The 22,241-nt window shown below is 39.5% G+C and overlaps 1 protein-coding gene across 2 annotated transcripts in view; it reads left to right on the forward strand.

Annotated features, from left to right (window-relative positions):
- LOC114661128 (uncharacterized protein C7orf50 homolog) overlaps positions 1-22,241 on the forward strand; it is a 283,803-nt gene that overhangs the window by 259,455 nt on the left and 2,107 nt on the right. For both annotated transcript variants that reach the window (XM_051933680.1, XM_051933681.1), the window contains 2 exons: positions 15,796-16,013; positions 21,586-21,667. In XM_051933680.1, coding sequence (XP_051789640.1) covers positions 15,796-16,013; positions 21,586-21,667 — 300 coding nt within the window. The remainder of the gene's footprint in view (positions 1-15,795; positions 16,014-21,585; positions 21,668-22,241) is intronic.

Genomic DNA, 22,241 nt, shown 5'->3' on the forward strand with positions numbered 1-22,241 from the left:
CCTTCTCCTGATATGCAAACTGCAGAGGGTCAAGGGCGTGTTGAACCTGTGGCCTAAGGTGGTGAAGCAGCAGCCTCTCCATGGTCTTCATCACATGTGAGGTCAGAGCAACAGGCCGAAAGTCATTCAGCTCACTAGGACGTGATACCTTTGGGACTGGGGTGATACAAGATGTTTTCCAAAGCCTCGGGACTCTCCCCTGTTCCAGGCTCAGGTTGAAGATGCGCTGTAGAGGACCCCCCAGCTCCGATGCACAGACCTTCAGCAGTCGTGGCGATACTCCATCTGGACCCGCTGCTTTGCTGGCACGAAGTCTCCTCAGCTCTCTGCTCACTTGCGCTGTTGTAATTATGGGTGGGGATGTCTTTCCTATGCTGGTATCAGCAGAAGGATGTGTGAAGGGTGCAATACTCCGAGGTGAGAGTGAGAGTGGGTTAGGGTGGTCAAACCTGTTAAAGAAGTTGTTCACTTGGTTTGCTCTCTTCACGTCTCTCTCAATGGTGGTACCCCGCTTCGAGCTGCAGCCAGTGATGATCTTCATCCCATCCCACACTTCCTTCATGCTGTTATTCTGCAACTTCTGCTCCAGCTTTCTCCTGTACTGCTCCTTCGCCGCCCTGAGCTGGACTCGGAGTTCCTTCTGCACACGCTTGAGCTCATGCTGATCACCGTCTTTAAAAGCCCTTTTCTTCTGGTTCAAAAGGCCCTTGATGTCACTTGTAATCCATGGCTTGTTGTTGTTAGCATAGCAGCGTACTGTTCTTACTGGAACTACAATGTCTATACAGAGGTTGATGTAGTCAGTAGTGCAGTCAACAACTTCCTCAATGTTCTCACTATGAGATCCCTGCAGGATATCCCAGTCTGTAGTTCCAAAACATTCTCTCAGAGTATTCTCAGCCTCCGGAGTCCACTTCCTGAATGATCGTGTGGTTACAGGTAGGACTCTAACTTTTGGTTTATAGTGAGGCTGAAGCAGAACCAGGTTATGATCTGCTTTCCCAAGCGCAGGCAGTGGGGTGGCGCTGTATGCGTCTTTAACGTTTGCATACAGTAAATCAATAGTCTTATTTCCCCGGGTGTTACAGTCCACATACTGGGAGAGTGCAGGTAATGTTTTGTCCAGCGTCACATGGTTAAAGTCCCCAGCGATTAGCACAAGCGCCTCAGGGTGCTGCGTTTGTAACTTAGCAACAGTGGAATGGATGATGTCACTCGCTGACTCCACGTCGGCCCGAGGAGGGATGTAAATGATAACAGCAATGACGTGTCCTAACTCTCTGGGCAAATAGTAGGGACGTAAACTTACGGCCAACAGTTCGATATCCCTGCAGCAAGTGGAGATTTTGACGTTAACATGTCCAGAGTTACACCACCGTGTATTAACATAGAGAATGAGTCCTCCTCCTTTGTGCTTCCCACAGGTACTTGCATCTCTGTCCGCTCTAACTGTGCTAAACCCGGGTAGCTCCACGTTGGCATCTGGGATGGTGTTATTTAGCCAGGTTTTGCAAAAACACAACAAACTGCATTCTCTGTAGGTCCTGACATTTTTCACCAGCGCAGCCAGTTCGTCGATCTTATTTGAGATTGAGTTCACATTTCCCAGAATCACAGAAGGCACCGAAGGCTTGAAACGCCACTTTCTCGCAAGCCGCTTCTTTTTTAGCTTAGTGCCGGCTCTGCTGCCACGATACCGCCTTCTTACCTCGTCGGGTAAATATGGAACCACACCGGCACTGGCATTTGTTCTCAGCGCCCGAAGTTGAGTACTTGAATAGGCTAGTCTCGGCGTGTAAAAATCCATGCCCACGTTGTAAAAGTAAGTGTGTCCAGGGAACGAATCCACATAAAATAAAGTAATAGGAGTGATCAATAAATAAAAATAGAAAAATAAAAGTAGAAAAGTACACATACATATACAGTCATACACGGAGCTGCTGAAAAGGCTGCCACTCACAGCGGCGCCGGATGCATTATATTATAATATCCAGATTGGTTCTAGCTGACAGAAAGGCTACATTAATTCAGAAAGCACTGGTACAACTGTGGTGAACAGAAAGCATCTTGGAATGCACAACACATTGAATATTGAGGTGGATGGGCTACAACATCAGAAGACAATGTTGGTTTCCACCCCAGTCAGCCAAGAACAGAAAGCTTGAGGCTACATTGGGCATAGGCTCACCAAAACTGCACAGTTGAAAACTGGAAAAAAAATCGCCTGGTCTGATGAATCTTGGTTTCTGCTGAGGCATATGGAAGATAGGGTTAAAAGTTGGCACAAACAGCATGAATCCATATACCCAAACCTGCCCAATGTCAATAGTTCAGGCTGGTAGTGGTGATGGTGTAATGGTGTGGGAAATGTTTTTCTTGGCATCAATACCAATCAGTCTTCACTTGAATTCCACAGTGTAACTAAGTATTGTTGCTGACCCTGTCCATCCCTTCATGGCCACATCTCCTAATGGCTTCTTCTAGCATGATAAATCACCATATCATAAAGCAAAACTCATCGCAAACTGGTTTCATGAACATGACAATGAGTTCAGTGTTCTTCTGTGGCCTTCCCAGTGACCAGATCTGAATCCCATAGAACAACTTTGGGATATGGAAGAACAGGGGATTTGCAGCGTTAATGTATACTGGAGCTTACAAATCTACAGAAACTGTAATCATGTTAACATTAACTAGAATCTCAAAGGAATGTTTCGTACATCTTGTGCAACCAGAAGACCTAATGGCTGTTTGGAGAGTAAAAGGAGGCTTTGAGCAGTATTAGGGTAGTGGTCCTAAGAATTTTCTTAGTGTATATATTAATGCAGTTTTTTTTTTATAAATTATAGCGTTTTATGTCAGGGGCGTTGTTTTGAGCATGTTTATGTGTTAAAACATTTCCTCTTGTTTTTATTAACTTGTGTGTTGTATTATTTTGATCTACTTATTATGCTTCTGCTACTTGTTGAAATTACTACACTTGATCTTAGCCAAAGGGCCGTGATTGACATTTGATGCAGACTGAGTAGGAGTCTGTGTTGGCAGATAATCATCTTCAAGCTTTATAGCCATCACAAATAAGAGATGCTGACTTCTTGTAACACTCTTCCAACTAAATTTAAACAGGGAATTGTTACAATATGAAGAAAGACTTTTAGATAAGCCCATCAATGTATGGAGCAAAACGAGAGATTGCAAGATTAGCCTACAAAGATAAAGAACAAGATTGATCAAAGAATAAGGAACAGTGTATGAAGAGGCAAAGGATAGGGAAGGCATAACATCTGCTAAAGATAAAGAGAAAGGTTAACCACAGAATATGGAGAAATAGAGAGAAAGCAAGAAAAGAGCAAAATCGTCCATAGAATAAAGGGAGAACAAGTAAGATCAACTCAAGAGGAAGGAGTAGCCAGAAACTAAAAAGATGAGAGAGCAAAGAGAGTAAAAATGATTAGCCAGGCAGTACACAGTGAAAGAGTGGCTTGAAAAGATCAAAAGATGTAGAAGCTGATATAATATAAGGCGAGAGTTGGAGATAAGTCAAGGAATAAGCAGAGCAAGAGATGTTTTAAAAAAAAAAAAAAAAAAAAAAAAAGGATGGAGTGAGCCTGATATCAGTGAATATAAAGAACACAATGGTTCTTCAAAAGAAGAGTAAGAGCAGCAAAAGAATAAGGAGGTGAAAGCCATTGTATAACAGGAGAGTTCAGCATGAGCCAGGCAATAAACAAAGCAGGTGTCAGATGAAGGAATGAGCACAAGATCAGCCACCAATGGCAAATAACAAGATTAGTTAAAGATAAGGACGCAAAGCATGAACAGGCAAATGATAAAAAAAAAGGAGCAAGATCTTGTAAGGAATAAAAACAGTAAGTAAGATTTGACATAAAATAAAAAGGGGAGACATGAGCCTATCGGATAAAGAGAGGAAGGGCAGCTACCAAACAAGCAAAGATGACCCGATAAAGGAAGGGCAGCATCAGAAAAAAAACAGAACAAGCTCTGCCAGACGGTAATGAAAAAAAGAAAGGAAAATAAGTCAAATATCTAGAGAGAGTATGTAAAGAATAAGCATAGATCAAGATCAGCTGACAAATAATGAAAAATAATAACTGCTGGAGGGGAGATCTCCAAAAATAAAGAGTGAGAATAAAAGAAATAGAGCAAGAACAGCCAAAGATTGAAGAGAGAGAGGGAGAGGGAGCAAGATGAGTGAAAGTTGAATGAAACTGAGGGCCTTGAGGAACTTCACATGCAGCTTATCTGAGGTGCTTTGTAAATGTAGAAGAAAGTAGCACCGTGCTGTTGTACATCTCTGACAAGATTTTTTATTTAGTTGTCTTTGAAGTTAAAGGTAATGAAATGAAAAGAACGTTGCCTCCTCTTCCTGAGCTTACACTTGACAGACCCACACAACCCCCTCTCCTTACATGCTTTTCCTTGTCAGCACTTGGCCTTGCATTCTGTTTCCCTCACAAGGCCCCTTTCCTTCTTTGAGGCATCCAGTCTTGTGTCTAGTGCTCTGGGGCCTTTTGGCAGGGGAGCGATTTATCTGAGGAGACGGTCTTACTTCAGAAGCAGAGATAAAGAAAAATTTGAGGAAAACATATGAGAGTGGTAGGACAATCCCCTCCTTTCTCAACAGCTACAGAGCATCAAAATGTACACAAGGAGATCGGTTCTCATTTGACCTCTGCCTCCCCATTCATTTGTACCTGGGACCATTCTTCCTTCCTCCAACTGAACTTAGTCTTCCCACAAAACTCACCTTTCAATGTCATACTAAGATGAAGGAGACTCCGTGTCTTTTTCTAACTATGATGTTGGGAAGTTTACTAATATTACAGTATGTGACATGGCTCAGAGTTAAAAATCTTTAAAAAAAAAAAAAAATTAACGTGTTTCATCCTGACGGTCCCAGCAATCATTTCTTGTTTTCTAGCTCCATCCATTTAAAAGTCACTCCTCAATATGACCAAACAAGAAAAGTGGAACTAAGACTATGTCCACACTTCTACATTTTCATTTATAAATGGTGCTGTTTAACTAAAACGATCTCTGTCCATATTAGCATTTTCATAGCATTTACGAAAGTATATCTATCCACAATAAAACAACCGAAAAATGCATATGGCATAGACGTTCGCCTACACTGGACATATGCACATAGCCGGAAAAACTCTTAGCAATAACATTTATTTGTGTAACACATTTTTATACACAGAATGTAGCTTAAAGTGCTTTTACAAGATGTCAAAGAAATAGTTACAAGAAAAAAATCAAGTTGAATTAAAAGTAATTAAAAACAAATAAACACAAGCGTATATAGCATAGATATATCATTAGTGGAAAAGTAGAGTCTGAGATTGCAAAACTGTGGTGATTGGTACATTTTTGCCTTTTGTGCATATATGCAGTTTGCAAACTGTACAAAACACAACTGAGATTTCTTACAGGTATACAACACAAAAAGCACCAAGGAAAGCAACTCTTCTGTGTTGGAATATATTTTTCTTCTGTTAAGGGTGACCAATCAGGGTAAGAGATTTTCTGAGTATGATACAATTAGGGCATAAGCATAAACCAATCAGATTAGAGGTTAGAGTTCACTTTTCAAAAAACTGTGGTTTCACACCTGTTCATTACAATGCCAATCTGGTGTTATACGGCTCTGCAATGTGTTTTCAAAAATCTCCTTTTTCAGGGGTTGAAAACTCAAGGGTAGTGTGGATGAAAGGTGAAAATGGAGACTAATGTCTGCATTTTTAAAAGAAAATGACCAGCAGCATTAGGTGCAAAGCACGAACCAGCTCTGTACAGGACTGGGAGAACATTGTTAATATAAAACTAGGATAACTGGAATGAGTTTTTACAACTTAGTCTATAATATCATTTTTGAATGTTTAGCTCTATGTGTATTGCATGATGTTTCTATGTTAATTATTCAGCATTGTGCTTATGCTGTTTTTGTTTTTTCATGCTTTATATGTAATTGTTGTATGGACTGCTTGGCTATTAAGTGGAAGTGCACAAAATATGAATCAACTTAATTGGCTTTTAAGGAAATACAGCATGTTAGTCTGGCATCTGTTTGAACATTTGTTTTGATCATCTACCGTTTGTCTATTAAATGTAATAATATCTTGCTATGTCTGACCAGCTTTTACCATTTTCCCCTGCAACGCACGTCAAAAGAAATTACAGTTTTGCCTTTTTCATTTTAAAAGATCAATATAAGTGTGACACCTCTGTATGCTCCCTTCTTGTGAGGAGTGAACAACTTCAGTCTCTCCAGCCTTTTCCTTTTCATTAACTTTGTGAAATCCTCTACTTTCACATCGCAATCCCACTTCAATGTCCTTTACAAGTGTAGTGAAGTTCTTGCCGCCCCTCTTATTTTTTATCATCTTTTCGGGGAACCTCACAATGCAAGGTACACAGGTGTGGTCACCATTGCTCCCTTTTCTTCTTGTTATAGGCCCTGCAAGAGTTGCCATGGAAATCTACTGGCCCACTGGGCTACATGCTTTACTGTACATTTGCTGCTATTGTACCCTGTCAAGTAAGCGCACAGAAAGACGGTACAGTAGTTACTATATGATCCTCACAGCTCATGGAGGTTTTAAGTCCCAGCCAGGTCCTAGTCTGTGTGGAGTCTGCATGTTCTACTCTTGTCTGTGTGGTTGGTTTGCTTTTTTTTTTTTTTTATTATCGTGTTTCCCCAAAAATAAGCCCTCCGAAAATAAGCCCTAGCATGATTTTCAGGCTGCTCTGTAATATAAGCCCTACCCCAAAAATATGCCCTAGTCAAGATCGTCAGCTGAAAAGTAAGGCGCCTAAGGCCAGGTTTATACTTAACGGGATGCAACGCGTGTGCCCGAAACATCCATTAAATTCCGAGGACACCTTGCCACAATATCTCTGAAAAGGATGTTTAATGATTGCATCCATCAATTCTGGGATGCGCCAATTCCAGTAGCATCGGCGCAAGACAGAAACAAAATCTCTGGACGGGGCATCAGGTCATCGCATGGTGAACACAAGCGCACACATACATTGGCGTCATTGTAGCTTCACCAAATCTCCAAACCTTCATGTCTTTGGATGGAAAACTGAGCCCACTGTGGAAACCCAACAGGAAAAACATGCAAACTCCAGGCAGGGAACACAAGGGACGTGACTCCCTGCGAGATAGCACCGCTACCGCTCTGCCACCGTGCCACTCCATATGTGTAACTATTAACAGTATTCATTATTTTAACAAAGTTAACGATTTATCTGTAAAATGTAATATGCATATTTTAATGCATTTCATCATGAATGTGATATCAAGTATAAATCTAAGAATTCTAAATGTGCAGAGAGCTGGAATATTATAAATTTAATGTGTTCTGTGTGGCGATGCTGCTTGCCGCTGCTGTCAGGTCGGAGGAAGCCCCAGAAGCACGTAGCAATTTAACAACTGGGTCGGTTTTAAAATGATGTTTACGACGGTCTGCTTTAATGATAAAGTAAACTACGAGGTTAAAGAGGACATTTCGAGTTTAAAACCGAAATTTCCACTTTCATCACAAAATAGACATTTTTATTATGTCCTTATTTTTTTTTCTCTGTGGCTCAAATACGCCGCCGTACATTCTATTGTTATTGTGAAGGTGCAAAAAAAAAAAAAAGATGGTATGTGAGACTTTTAAAATATATCATGTCATTACTTTGGGGAATATGCAACGCTTGAATATAAAAGCACCACGAATGCATCTGTATGTTGGCATTTTGCTTCACCACATCGAGCCATTCATCAAACATCGAAGCGCGCTTATCGATTCTGGAGGATCCTAAAAGCGGCTGGAGTAACTAGAGATTCAGGCTGGAATTCAGGGTTTGAATGTGGAGAGTTATGACAATATTCCAGGAGAAAATGATGACATGACTGTATTTGGATAAATGTATATTGTTGTACATGAATAAATACAAGATATCCCGTGAAAATAAACCCTAGTGCATCTTTTGGAGCAAAAATTAATATAAGACCCGGTCTTATTTTTGGGGAAACACGGTATTAATGACTCTAAATTGACCCAGTGTGGGGTGTACGCATGAATGAGTGAACTATGATTGTATTTGGGCCCAAGACTAGGCAACCTGAAAATGGATAAATTGTCTTAATTGATAAATTGACGTAAAACATGTACATCAGTCTGGAGAGCCACAGTTGTGTACAACTCAACTTTGTACCATTTCTCCATTTGACCGTCTTGGCTCCACATCTCTTCCTTAACTCATTCTTAGGCTGTGCCTGAGTGGGCAGACACTGACTACATTTGGAAAAAATGATAGACATGACATTCACCCATCAGTTCTCCTTCCCAGCAGTTGCTTGAGCATTTCAGAGAGCAAATGCAAGTGACTGCCTGAGAAAGTTGGTGTAAGTGGACGTCACGTGTGGGTTTATACGTTCCAACTATTTGCATGCCTGCAGCTCCTACTGTCTCTGCTGCCTGCTGGCACCCTCTGCCTTCAGTCTTAGCCGTCACACTGCCTACAAGCTCTTTTCAATACATTGCCTTCAGCACGTGGCCTTGAGGCTGCATTTCAGGGCTGCTCTCGGGTAAGTATGCTGCAGCAGCAGAATTCAAAGGAGAGCTGACCTGCTCAGCTGAATGCCTTTAACTCTTTTCGCTGCCTTTTTAAATTTCCCTGTGGCTTTCCTGTTTGTTTTTCTTTACATTCCTGGAAATTTTACTTCAGTAATGAGAGAAACTAACTTGTGATTTAAGGTCCAACAATATAAATGCACGCTCACTCCAAACTTGGCTTAAGAAACATTACTGGGAATCTGTAAATGGAAGCCATGTGTAGAAGATAAGAGGCAGCCTCAGCGGCACACTCCTTGCCCGTGTGTCATGTTACCGGACGGCTGCCTTGACAGACATTGTGTTAATGTATATCAGCCTTAGCTGTTACAGCTGAACAAACCAGCATGTAGCATGAAGGGAATCAGCACGTACCTCAATTTTAATTCCAGCCTGGCTGCTAGAACTTCCATGATTATTTTTTTTATTTCAAGTGGTGCTGTTCCCAGTGAGCTGCATCACATACTTTAAAAAGAAAATCATAGGGAAGTACTGAAATCAACCTGAGGATCAAATCAGAACATTCATCAGTGAACCAAATGGACACAGGAGAGTCAGTATCATTTTGTGCAACAGAATGTGTTTTGAGAATGGGGATGGATATGTAGCACAATTTCAGTGTTTTGATTGATGAAGCTTGTGCATAGAAAGAGAGGAGAATCCACAAAGGTGAATGAGTACCCATTAAGATCTGTGTACTGGACAAAAGGAGGTAATTGCAGACCACAGTATCAATAAAGTCAGTCACGTAATACCCTAACATTATGAAACCCCCTCAATGTCACTCATGAAACACCCATTGCATGCCCAGTTACACTGTTGTTAGGGTTGTGGGTGGGTTTTCTGACTCAAAGGGTGTTTTGTTTCTGATATTGTGGATATTACCTGACCTATGTTATAGGTATTGCAGACTACAGTCAGACCCATCTCGTACTGGGGCTTTTTGAACAATAAGAAGGCTAGCATCACAAGTTAACAGAACTAGTGTATACCTAATGTTTAGTAATGTATACCTAATGTTTACATTTGTTTGCCTTTTATTAAATGGCACTGGAAAATCAAAATGTGCATCCCTGAGCACAGACGGGAATGGATTATAGCTCTAAGCTCTGCTTCTCTTCTTGCTTGTGTTACATTTTCCTGAATCTGAAACTTTTGCCCACATAACTTTATTAATGACAGAATATGCTTAATCCTTTCTAGGCTTCATCGGTTGCAAAGCAGAAACCAAACAAACGGCATGTGTTTTTATTGTCAGGTGTTGCCAAGACATAGGTATCACCTTATTGGCATAGGACCCAGGAGAGAAACAGGAGAGAATTAGAAAACTACACACTGGCAGATGGAGGTTTCCACTATATGGCACAGATGCCACTGGGGATCAATATGCCTGCTGTTGTGAGCAATGCCCTGTAAATTAATAGCCCAAGAGCCTTAGAGTAATAAACACTGGAGGGCTGACACAATATATGTGGCCTGGCAAGTAAAGGAAGAGAGATTCTACTTGCGATAGTTGAGTCCCTGTTGCCATGTAGAGAGGATACCTAGTCTATAAGGCCTCTAAACATTTACTGTTAAGGGCTATGGGAGCAAGTACTCCATTCTAGTGGCCCTGTAGACACAGAGCTTCTTTCCTTTGTCAAGGGTTACAGTAGTTTGATTCTAGAACTGAAAAGTGAGTTGAGTAACGATTGAATAGTAGACAATAGGTGAGGCTGGATTTTGCAGAGAGGGAAGGACACAGTCAAGTGCTTGGGTGTAGAGTCAAGAAGTAGGAAAGTGACAACAGGGTACCAGTCTGTCCAGGCAGAAGGATTTTTGTTTGATATTTTAGAATAAAATTTTTTTGTTCTCTGTCTGCATCATTCCCAGTGTGGAGAGACACCCAGTAGGTCTGTTTTACAGCATATTTTCAAAATGTGGGTGCAGACACTAAGGTGACTCATTTAGGGTCACATAGAGAGTCAGTAGGAGCAGATTTGTATGTACGTTACCAGTAGGTGAGAAGACTCAATGAAAGGTCATACAGGGAGTTAGGAGGAAGAGTTAAACCCACAAACTTGTGCTTGATTGTCTAATATTTTTGACACCAGTGATCTACACTGCCAGGTTATGGTTTCAGGTTACAGGAAAGTAAAAGGTCCTAATGTACTAATTGTTATCAAATACCTAGCAGCGATTCTCCAAAATGCAAGTTTTGACTAAGGACCTTGTGTAAAGTGCAGCACAATGCAAAGAATCCAGAGGAAAGTTAAACTAAATCATTATTTCATAGCATCTTTATCATGCTGTGCACAATGACACAGATGGCTATAAAAAGGCCAAACATGTAATATCTTGCCATAAAGGATATGTTCTATATTTTTGAAGTTCAAATTATTTTTCATAATTGTGGCATACATTTATTGGCTCCTAGAGATTTGAGTTTTAAAGTGATGAATTTTGACACACCAGTATCCAAATTTTATATTAAATGATTTTCAGCTTTGATCACAGTGGCATTGCTGGACGCTACCCTCATTTTTTTCCTTCTCTTCATAAAGTGACATGAGCACAAGTTGGGGGGGGGGGGGGTTTGGGAACAGAGAACAAGACAGTAGTTTGGCCATACGTACACTGTCAGCATGATATGTAACAATCCAGGTCTTTTTCAACTTTTTTTTTCCATCTATCCATCCATCCATCCATTATCCAACCCGCTATATCCTAACTACAGGGTCACGGGGGTCTGCTGGAGCCAATCCTAGCCAACACAGGGCACAAGGCAGAAAACAAACCCCGGACAAGGCGCCAGCCCACCGCAGGACACATCCACACACCAAGCACATACTAGGGACAATTTAGGATCGCCAATGCCCCTAACCTGCATGTCTTTGGACTGTGGGAGGAAACCCATGCAGACATGGAGAGAACATGCAAACTCCACTGGGAAGGACCCAGTTCTCCTAACGGTGAAGCATCTATAAGTTTAAAAAGTCCAGGTATCTTCAGGAAGCTATATGAATGAGAAATTATGCTGCTTTCTGAAATGCAAGTCGCTGCTGTGCATCCTCAGTAAAGTTGGATGGGCAAGTGATGGGAGCTGGCAGTGGGCTAAATGTGAAATTATTTTATCATATCCATGTTTCTTATGTGTGGCAGTATAGTTTTTTGTATTAAAGTTTAACCAACTAACACATCCCGATATATTTTCTTGTGCAATTTTGCTGACACAGTTCCAACCCCCCATCCCTAAAGTGTGTCATTAATTGGTTATTCTAAATTACATTGACTGCTTAGATTTCAACCCGTCTTAGACGGGTAGCACAGCTAGTCCTAAATAAAATGAATGTGTATGAGAATATTCAGTTATTTCATAAATGCAAAAAATTGATTTAAAGAAAGTGGGTGTACATATTTGCAAATGTGGATCAGTAGGGCTGTGTTCAGCACCATCTACTGGAGTGCAGTGAAAATGCAGCATTTGGTACCATGCATAGATTTTCTGTGTCATACAATGGAAATTACATTTCAAATAGCCACAGAAGGTGATTCTTAAGATTTTAATTGCCTACCACTCGTTTTAATTGGACCTCTGGAAGGCAGTACAAACAAAAAAACTTGTTGGGATTAACACAAGTGGCAAGATTTCAAGAAAAAAAGGAAATAAAGGAGTTTGAAAGCAATTAAGGATTAGAGTACTGTATACACAGATCTCAATTATGACAGTAATAATTGCAGGAATTTAATATGTTGATTTAAAGTAGTTATTGATGTCATAAGCACACTTATTTTATACATGAAAATTAAAGATGTGAGTTTCCATTTGTGTTCCATTCCAGCATTTGACCTTCTAAGAAGGGCATTAGGAAAGAAAGAGCCGTGTGATGCACTCCAAGGCTGTAGGTGTGCAATGCCACTAAAAAAGACCCTTCAAGGAGCCAATCAATGTCTGCTGAATTAAATGGGTTCCATCTGTGGATTTAAAAGCATTTCTGCCATGGTGTCATAAGTAGAAGCTGTAGGTGGGAAGAGACTCAAACGACAAATCATATACATAGAATTGTGAAGTAGCTGTCAAACAGTGTGCTGCAGAGATGCTCCATGAGATGAAACCAAGAATAAATTGTTTAGCCGCAATTCTAAGCATTACATCTGGAGGGAACCTGGCACCACTCATCAGCATCTGCACAATACCACACTAATGGTGAAGCATGGTGGTGGCAGCGTCATGCTGTGGGGTTGTTTTACGGTGACAAGGACAGGGAGATTAGTCAGGGTTGAGGGAAAGCTGATTGGAGCAAAGTACAGAGATATTCTAAATGAAAACTTACTATACAACACTCTGGACCTCATACGGAGACAAAGTTTCAACTTCCAAGAGGACAATGACCATAATATGCACAAAGACAGCACAGGAGTAACTTAGGGTCAACTCTGTGAATGTTCTTAAGTGGAACAGCCAGAGCTCAGAATTGAATGCCTCTAGAAAGACCAGAAAATAGCTGTCCATTGATGGCCTTGTTCCATCCTGACAGAGTTGGAGAGGATCTGCAGAGAGAATGGCACAAAAAAAAAACCAAATCCAGTTGGGCAAAGCTTTTTGCATCAAGTCCAAGAAGACTCCATGCCATAATTGTCCATAATAATATAATAATAATAATAATAATTGTCCTTAGGGACAAGCTGACAGAGATGGGATTAGATTCATACCTAGTGGCATGGATCGTGGACTATCTTAAAGACAGACCTCAGTATGTGCGTCTTGGGAACTGCACGTCTGACATTGTGGTCAGCAACACAGGAGCGCCACAGGGGACTGTACTTTCTCCGGTCCTGTTCAGCCTATATACATCGGACTTCCAATAAAACTCGGAGTCCTGCCATGTGCAAAAGTTCGCTGACGACACTGCTATCGTGGGCTGCATCAGGAATGGGCTGGAGGAGGAGTATAGGGACCTAATCAATGACTTTGTTAAATGGTGCGAATCAAACCACCTACACCTGAACACCAGCAAAACCAAAGAGCTGGTGGTGTATTTTAGGAGGCCCAGACCCCTCATAGACCCAGTGATCATCAAAGGTGACTGTGTGCAGAGGGTGCAGACCTATAAATACCTGGGAGTGCAGCTGGATGATAAATTAGACTGGACTGCCAATACTGATGCGCTGTGCAAGAAAGGACAGAGCCGACTATACTTCCTTAGAAGACTGGCGTCCTTCAACATCTGCAATAAGATGCTGCAGATGTTCTATCAGACAGTTCTACGCAGTGGTGTGCTGGGGAGGCAGCATTAAGAGGAAAGACACCTCACGTCTGGACAAACTGGTGAGGAAGGCAAGCTCTATTGTTGGCATGGAGCTGGACAGTTTAACATCTGTGGCAGAGCGAAGGGCGCTCAGCAGGCTCCTATCAATTATGGAGAATCCACTGCATCCACTTAATAGTATCATCTCCAGACAGACCACTGACAGATTGAGGAGATCGTTTCTCCCCCAAACTATGCGACTCTTTAATTCCACACGGGGGGGTAAACGTTAACATTCAACATTATACATAGTTATTGTCTGTTTTTCACCTGCATTATTATCATTCTTTAATTTAATATTATTTATTGTATCAGTATGCTGCTGCTGAAGAATGTGAATTTCCCATTGGGATTAATAAAGTATCTATCTATCTATCTATCTATCTATCTATCTATCTATCTATCTATCTATCTATCTATCTAAGGGGTCTGAATAATTGTGTCAGTATGATATTTCAGTTTTTTATTATAAGAAATTTGCAAAAATTTCCAAAATCCTGTTTTCACTTTGTCATTTGGGGGCATTGATGTGAGGAAAAAATGAATTAAAATGATTTTAAGCATAATGTTGTAACATAACAAAATGAGAAGGGGCACTGAAGGCACTGTATACACACTAACATAATTATATTTGTCCCATATTTAGGACTAATTTCTCAAAGCAGAGTTTTATGTATTCATTGTCATTTACGCTTTCTTGCACACGGTGCTTGTAGGTACAAAAACATATAAGATCTGACAGGTGAGATGTCCTTCATTTCCATAGATCACATTTATGTCATCACTACTATTATTTAGATAGCCATACCATATATGCAATCCAAAAAAGATACTTCAAGAGAAAAATACTTTTTTGTAAAATATAGCGCAGTTGACAGAAACATTGCTGAGAGGTTTTGATATTTAACTTAGTGCACCGGATAAGTGAATAAAAAAACAGATGATGGCATTTCAAAGTTTATGGTTATTTGTTTGTGTTCTTTCTTTTTTTTTTTTTTTGTTGTCATTGTTTAATTTTGGCAACTAATAACATCACCTGTATGTTTTAAGTTGTTATATGCATGTATGAAAAATGTGCATCTGTGCTTTAATACCAACCCTGTAAAACCTTTAGCAGAGAATTGTACAATATGAAACAAAATCCCATCCTGTGTTGGTTCAGGGGAATCTGCTTGTCTTATCTATACAAGATGATTAAACAGTGCTTGCATTGCAAATCCTAGATCTCATGGTGATCACTATTTAGTTCCACCCTTTTTCAGAATTTGTTGACATACAGTAACTACATTGTGCTCCTCCTCTCTGAGGACAGGTCATGGCGCTCTGATGAGTTGTCCAGTAGCCCGAGAGCCTGGTGCTCCCAGTATTGGGGTCAGTTTGAAGGCACTCACGGGTTAGTGGTAATTTAAAGAAGGAGTGTTCAGAGTGATGGTCCCAGGGTATGGACAGAACTGTATTCCAAACCAACGTAAGCATCATAGACTCCTCTGAAAACCCTGCTATAAAAACCATTCACAAGCAAGCACAGATAAAATTAACACAAAACATTTTCCAGAACAGTAGAATTTTTTTATTAAGTTCTGTACATCTCCTTATCATTGATCAAATTCAACTTTATAAATCAAAATGCTGATAATAAACAAAACATTTATACAAACTCTCACTCAGGACGCAGGTGAGCACAAACTTGATATTGTATGGATCAGTAAAGCAAATAAAACTGTTAAAAATGCTAGTCACTGTGTTGTAGAGACTCTTCGGTTGCCCTAACATCATAGGAGTCTTTTCCTCCATGAAACTGCTACCTGTTTTCTCTGGCATCATTGATAAACGCAAAGCAGCAAACCTACCTGTATATTACTTTTATTTTTCAGAAACTAGAAGATATGCCTATCACATCAATTGACCAGCAAGAAGAAGATGAAGAGGAAGGGTTAACAGCAGAGGAAAAGAGAATCCTTGAAAGGAAGCTCAAGAAAGAAAGGAAAAAACTGGAAAAGAAAAATAAGAAGGCATCACAAGAAAGCACCATGGAGACTGCTGGGCCTGGTCCAGCGGTTGCAGCTGAGCTGGCACTGCAGTATCTGAGATGGTAAACAGAACGGCCTTGGATTACTGGGGTGGTTTTTAGATTCTGGCAGTTTAATGAGAGTCTGCCATAATGGCACTGTGTTGCTTGTGTCTTCGTAGCTGCATAGTGCCCCTGCTGGTGGTAGGTCTCTTGCAGCTCATCTTTACATTAAACATTAGTCCTGCCTTCTCTGTTTCATTTTATGTTTGAGTTTTAGATCAGTCAACTTAAGGAGCCAGGCATATATTTTTTTCAGTTTTACATTTTCTACTGAAACACTTGAGCTAGTGGCTGTCTGTGTGTAGTTTGTGTCTGTTCATGCTGCATGGACTTTTCTGTTGGTATTAAGGTTTCTTCTCACATCACAAAGACCTGAGTGTTAGGATGGATGGTGACCAGTATGAGTGAGTGAGTAATGGAATGGTGCCCTAACTAGTGCTGATTCTTCCTTACACTTAGTGCTGTCAGAACTGGCTCCATCCTTTCACAGTCCTACGTTTCAGTAAGCGGATGGGCAAATAGAACTTCAACTGAATTGAGAACGAAGATCTAGCATCTCAGGCCTGATTTCTCCCTCGCAGTTCATTGTTATCAGTGTATCCTTGCTCTGGCAAATGGGTGCTATAGTTGTTGGAAAGCTGCAGACATGTCTTTGGGGCATTGGGAATTCTGTCATTTAAAGGTATACCTCTCTCTGCAGCATGCCTTCTAACGAGCTCCACACCTGCTTTGTCTTTTACTAGATGAAGTATCTTTCTCCTTTTGACCTGACACCATGAGCTTCACATACACTCACATGTCCAAGCTTTATAAGAACAAAAGAGAACAAATCTGAGAGAGGACAACACCGCAGAGATGGGAATCTGTAATAATATTATAGAGTAGCCATCACATGCTGGCATGTATACAACAATATAACACGATGAAAAAATCAAAAATGAGTAAAATGCTGTTAATCCACTGAATATTCATTGATCAATTACCTCCCAGTGCTACAAGCAGCATCCCCATCTAAACTATTTCAAGGCACCTGTGTCAACTGTTGATCTGCCTGTACTCCTCTGGCTTGCAGCAGTTACCAAAGCTGCAATGCTTTTTAGGAGACTTCTATACCACACTTCACTTTGGTAGTGCATCCATATGGTGTCGTGGGTATTCTCAACAATACTATACCTAAATGCTCCACTTTCTCTTTGTCATATCAGCTTTATAAAATACTATATAAAATGCATCTTGGTGGCAAACATTTAGATTGCTAAGTTGTATTGCATCACTGTTATCTTGGGCACAAAAACTGAACGATTTGCCCTGTAATTTCTTTACTTTACCACGGTGTTGTACTGTGTTAGCCATTATGGATGTAATGAGAAGTCAAGCAAAATGACATTGTTTATTGGCTGACTAAAAAGATTACATCTTGCTTGAAGAAGGGGCCTGAATTGCCTCAAAAGCTTGCACATTGTAATCTTTTTAGTTCGCCAATAAAAGGTATCATTTTACTTGACTTCTCATTACATTATGTAAATGGGGAAGAAGCAATTATTTTAGCACATAATAAAACAGGCACATTTGCGCCCCCTGGTTTGCATCACAGCCTACAGCGACAAGGCTGTATTATTAGTTAGAAATGCAAAAGAGCTGGCGCTGCTACAATAGTTACCCGATTGGGACGCCAGTCATGTTTGCCATTATGCAACATCTGGATCTCATTGGCCACCAAGTGTCCAGTAAACAAAGACTTCTGCTGTGATTAGAAACAGGAGAGCGGAGGAGCAGCATGGGGGGGCCCTCTCAGACTGTGGTAAGTGAGGTTTGTGTAGGCTTGGCAAATACATCCTAGGATCTTCATTGGCATTTTTCTGTCACTTTTCTCAGGAAGTGGTGATTTTCCTGTGAAAGTAAGTGTGGTAGGAATTGAAGCCACCGCTTCTTATCGAGACTTAATTGTGCAAGATGAGAATGACATCTACCTCTAGTTGTCATATTAATGGAACTTGTGTTTCCTGCCTGTCTGAGGTGCTACTTAGACTGGAGTGTCTGTCATACTGCAAGGCCTTTTAATGCTAATGTTTCAGAAAAATCGTTATTTTTTGTATTTATACAGTATTAATCATTCATAGGGTTGATGCAGTGTATAGTATAGTGTTGAAGATGCTCTGCTTGTTATCTTAGATCAAATCTATACATTTCTTGATCAGCCTGGTTCATATGTCAGAGCACTATTTTTGGATTTTTCTTCTGTATTCAATATAATACAGCCTTACGTACTGATTGATAATGTGAATAGTGTGAATGTAAAACCATTTATAACATTATGGATTCAGGACTTTCTTTTCAGGACGCTTTTTCAAAACACAGGAAATCTGCAGGGGTGTGTTTTACCACCATTACTATTTACTATATACACAAGTGACGTGAGACAGAACAGTGACCGATGGTCCATTATCAAATATGCGGATGACACCATGCTCATAGAACTCATATCTGGGGAGGATGAAAGCCACTATCTAAATCAAGTGGACTGTATGGTAAACTGGTATAATAAAAACTGTATTGCTCTGAATGTAAAAAAAGACCAAAGAAATGATTTTCAATTTTTAAGAGACAGAAATCTGCATGTTTTTTCCATTGTTGTTTTGTGGAAGGAGGTAGAAACAGTGAATTTAGGAAGTAACCTAGATAACAATCTTTACTGGATTGCAAAAATAAAAAAATATATATATCTAAATGCAATCAGTGCTTATTTCTCCTCCGTAAACTCAGTACACAAGGACTTTGTGTTGTCCATTTATCGCAGTATGATCCAATCTGTTATCACTTTCAGTTTCATTTCTTTGTTTTAGTGGTCTGACAAACCATGCTTAGTATTTTGCTTTTATAAATTTTGAAGTTATTGGGTCCAATGTAGATGACCTGACAAGTGTGTTTCAGAGGACAATGCTAACGAAACCGGAAATCATCTCAACTGGTGACAGACATCCATTACATGTAGAAACTAACTTCAGTAAATCAGGAAGGATAGTTGCTTTGAAAACCACACAAATTGCTCCAGGAAGTCCTTTCTTCCTAGTGCCATATGACTTTTTAATATGGAATAAGATAACTTGCAGCCCCTGTGACTGTGAACTACATTAAGTGAGTTTGGTAAATGGATGGATAGACCGATAATATTCAAAGCACTTCCTCTCTGGCATACAGTAGGTGCTGCTTTTGAAAGAAATATAAGTTGCAGCTAAAACATTAGATGCACAAAAATTAGTGAAAGTATCAAAAAGGTTAAAAGCTAGTAGTTCCGTGTCTTTGTGATTACTGAGGTATGGAAGTAGGTTACATCCTAGTATGCCTTGGATTGTGTATAAAAAATATTGGACATGGCTTATGATCTTGAATTCCGGCTTAGCCTTGTTAGTAAATACGACATCAAGTACAAGTTTCACAAAAAGTAGTGTGATGTCAGTGTAGCACTGTGAATGTAAGGCATTATTGGCAGATGATGACTGTGACCTGACATTCATACCACTGAATCACTGTGACATTTGTACACAAGGTCAACATTTAAAGGCAGAACTTGCAGCCATCTGAAAATCAATTGATGGCCAATTACACTCTAAAATGTGAGCAGGCAGTTTGATCCCAAACAGTTCTGTCATGAATAGCTTGGACATAGTCAACAAAGCACTTGTTACTCACGCAATTGTGTATTTGCAGAGGAAACAGTGCTGCAAAAGACAAGCACAATTAGTAAGGGAGCATTGGAGACATCGGATATGATAAGATGAATCACTCTTCACCATGTTTTCTGTATGTGTTGCTTGCTTGCCAAAAGAAGCATAAACGCAAGTGCCAGCTTTTACAGTGAACAGCTCTGATTGTTCCATTGTAGTCACTTACGTATCATTGATCGAGCACCCAGGGTTGGAATCATGTACACAGTCGTCATCTCTGTGATAGTTTGCACCTTATTTTGTGTGTATGTGCATTTTCCTCCATATTCCCACAGAGTTGTGTTGACAGTTCTAAAGTGTCCCTGTGTGAGTGTTGGTGTGCTCGAGTGAGGCCAACAGTAGACTGGTACCTCATCCAAAAATGCTTCCTTCCTTATGTTCAGTGTTACTGGAAGGACTCCAAACTCCCCACTGCCCTCATATTACATTGTTTGCAATTCTTCTTACATTTGGTTTTTGGACAGTTCTTCAGGAGCCCTTTTGATAGGCACCATAAAGTTTAAAGAGAAGTGAGAATCAGAGTGTATCACATCACCACCCAGAAACTTTCAGATGGATTGCAACCTTGACATCAGTACCATAGAGTCCTGAAAATGTTCTGAATATTTTTATTGGTTCCTAGTAAATATATATATATATATATATATATATATATAATATTAATATGTTCAATACATTATATTCTTTAGATACAGCTGAGATTTTCCCTTTACATTTATCTATAGTATATGTACTAATATTTCTATCAGAGCAATTTTATTTAATATCAATAGGCATGTAACATTTTACAATGCTAATAGACGTGCCAGGCTTTATTTGGATTCAGTGATTTGTTTCTGATTCATGTGCTTTATCAGAACTCCACCCATTGGTCACAAACCTCCACATAGGCTCACATTCTGGCACAAAGATAAAGTAAGACGGACATCTCTTTGAAAGTTGAAAAACTGTGTTCAGGGATGTGTAAAATGTGTAAATCCACTGAAAATACAAAGTGGATGTTTAGACCTCACTACATCTTCTCTACAGTATGTATCTGAGTGTATATCTAGTGATATTGAATCACAGTCTGACAAGAAATTGTTGGCTCTTTCTAGTCAACCTTAGCAAGACCAGTTTTCACTGTTGGATCATTCTCCTGGCCCGGAGGTCTGGAAAAATCCAACATCCCTAAAATGTTAATTTAATTGTGAAAAAAAACAAAACTGCTATGAGGTTTTGCATTTAATAGTCTGAAAAGATTAACTTAGTGACAGTCTAGGACAACTGCAAGTTAGCTGCATCTTATTTCAGGTCCTTCTTGTTTCCTTCTTTTTTTCTTATATTTATGCTTCTTATATAAAAATATATGCAAAAGAATAATTGTCAATACTAAATACAGTAATTAACAAAAAAAATATTACTAAAATTATTTCTTATTGCTGCCTCTGTCGATCCTGTATTGTTTGTTAATTCACATTTCTGACTTGCTCACATGCAGTTATTTAGCTGGAAGTTTAAAATTAAAAATTCATAAGCATTTCAGTAGTATTCTATGAATTCATCTCTTCCAATATGTACTATCATGACAACTGTTTTATTAACTACTTAATAACTATTAGTGTTTATAGTAATTACATTAATATATACAGTGTATATATATATATATGTGTGTGTGTGTGTATATACTGAATATATATATATATATGTATGTATGTACAGTATGTATATGTATGTGTATATGTATATATATATATATATATATATATAAAATAAGTATGGCACTGTTCTTAGGTGGTCTGCTTTATTTGTTTCTATACATACACAAGTCTTATGCCACAAGGCACTTGTGCGAGACACTTGATTCTGCTCTCTTTTTATTGTTGCAGCTGGTATGAAAACCGCCAAGTGTGGAAATTTCAGAAAACAAGGCAAACTTGGCTTTTACAAAACATGTATGACAAACAGAAGGTAAGTGAAAAGGGAGTGGATGTGTTACTGCAATGTCAAGGGGAGTCACAAATGCTGTTTATTGTGATGAGCTTACAAATTCTTTGTTGATCTAGAAATATTTTAACAATGTTAATAAGCTTCTTTATAGCTTGATATTAACTAAGCCATTTAGGTGGGGCTCATAAGGTTAGCATTTCTTACTTGTTGGCAGTTTTAATTTTTGAAATTGAACCAACTGCAAGACCATGTGCTTAAAATGTAAATGTGCTCTCTTATTAGAAAGCTAGAAATAAACCATCAGTTTAATTATGTAAGTTATTACCAAAGGAGAAACTTGCTCCTGGCAAAGTAAATGTTCCAAAATATTTGCAGTACTTGTTACTGAAAGAGCACTGCAAGCTGCTTGGTTATCAGTCCTGATGTAGTAAAAGCCACTGAGCTGCCATTGCATATTTACAAAATAGACTAAATGTTTTTCTCTCACTACAATGCTCAAGAGCAAAACGTAATGATGCAATAGGATGGCATCCTACACATACACATGAAACTGCCTTTTAAGCTAGTCATGCAGAGCCATTTTGAGTTAACATGG

This window comes from Erpetoichthys calabaricus, chromosome 11 (genome assembly GCF_900747795.2).
Source record: "Erpetoichthys calabaricus chromosome 11, fErpCal1.3, whole genome shotgun sequence".
Taxonomy (NCBI): Eukaryota; Metazoa; Chordata; class Cladistia; order Polypteriformes; family Polypteridae; genus Erpetoichthys; species Erpetoichthys calabaricus.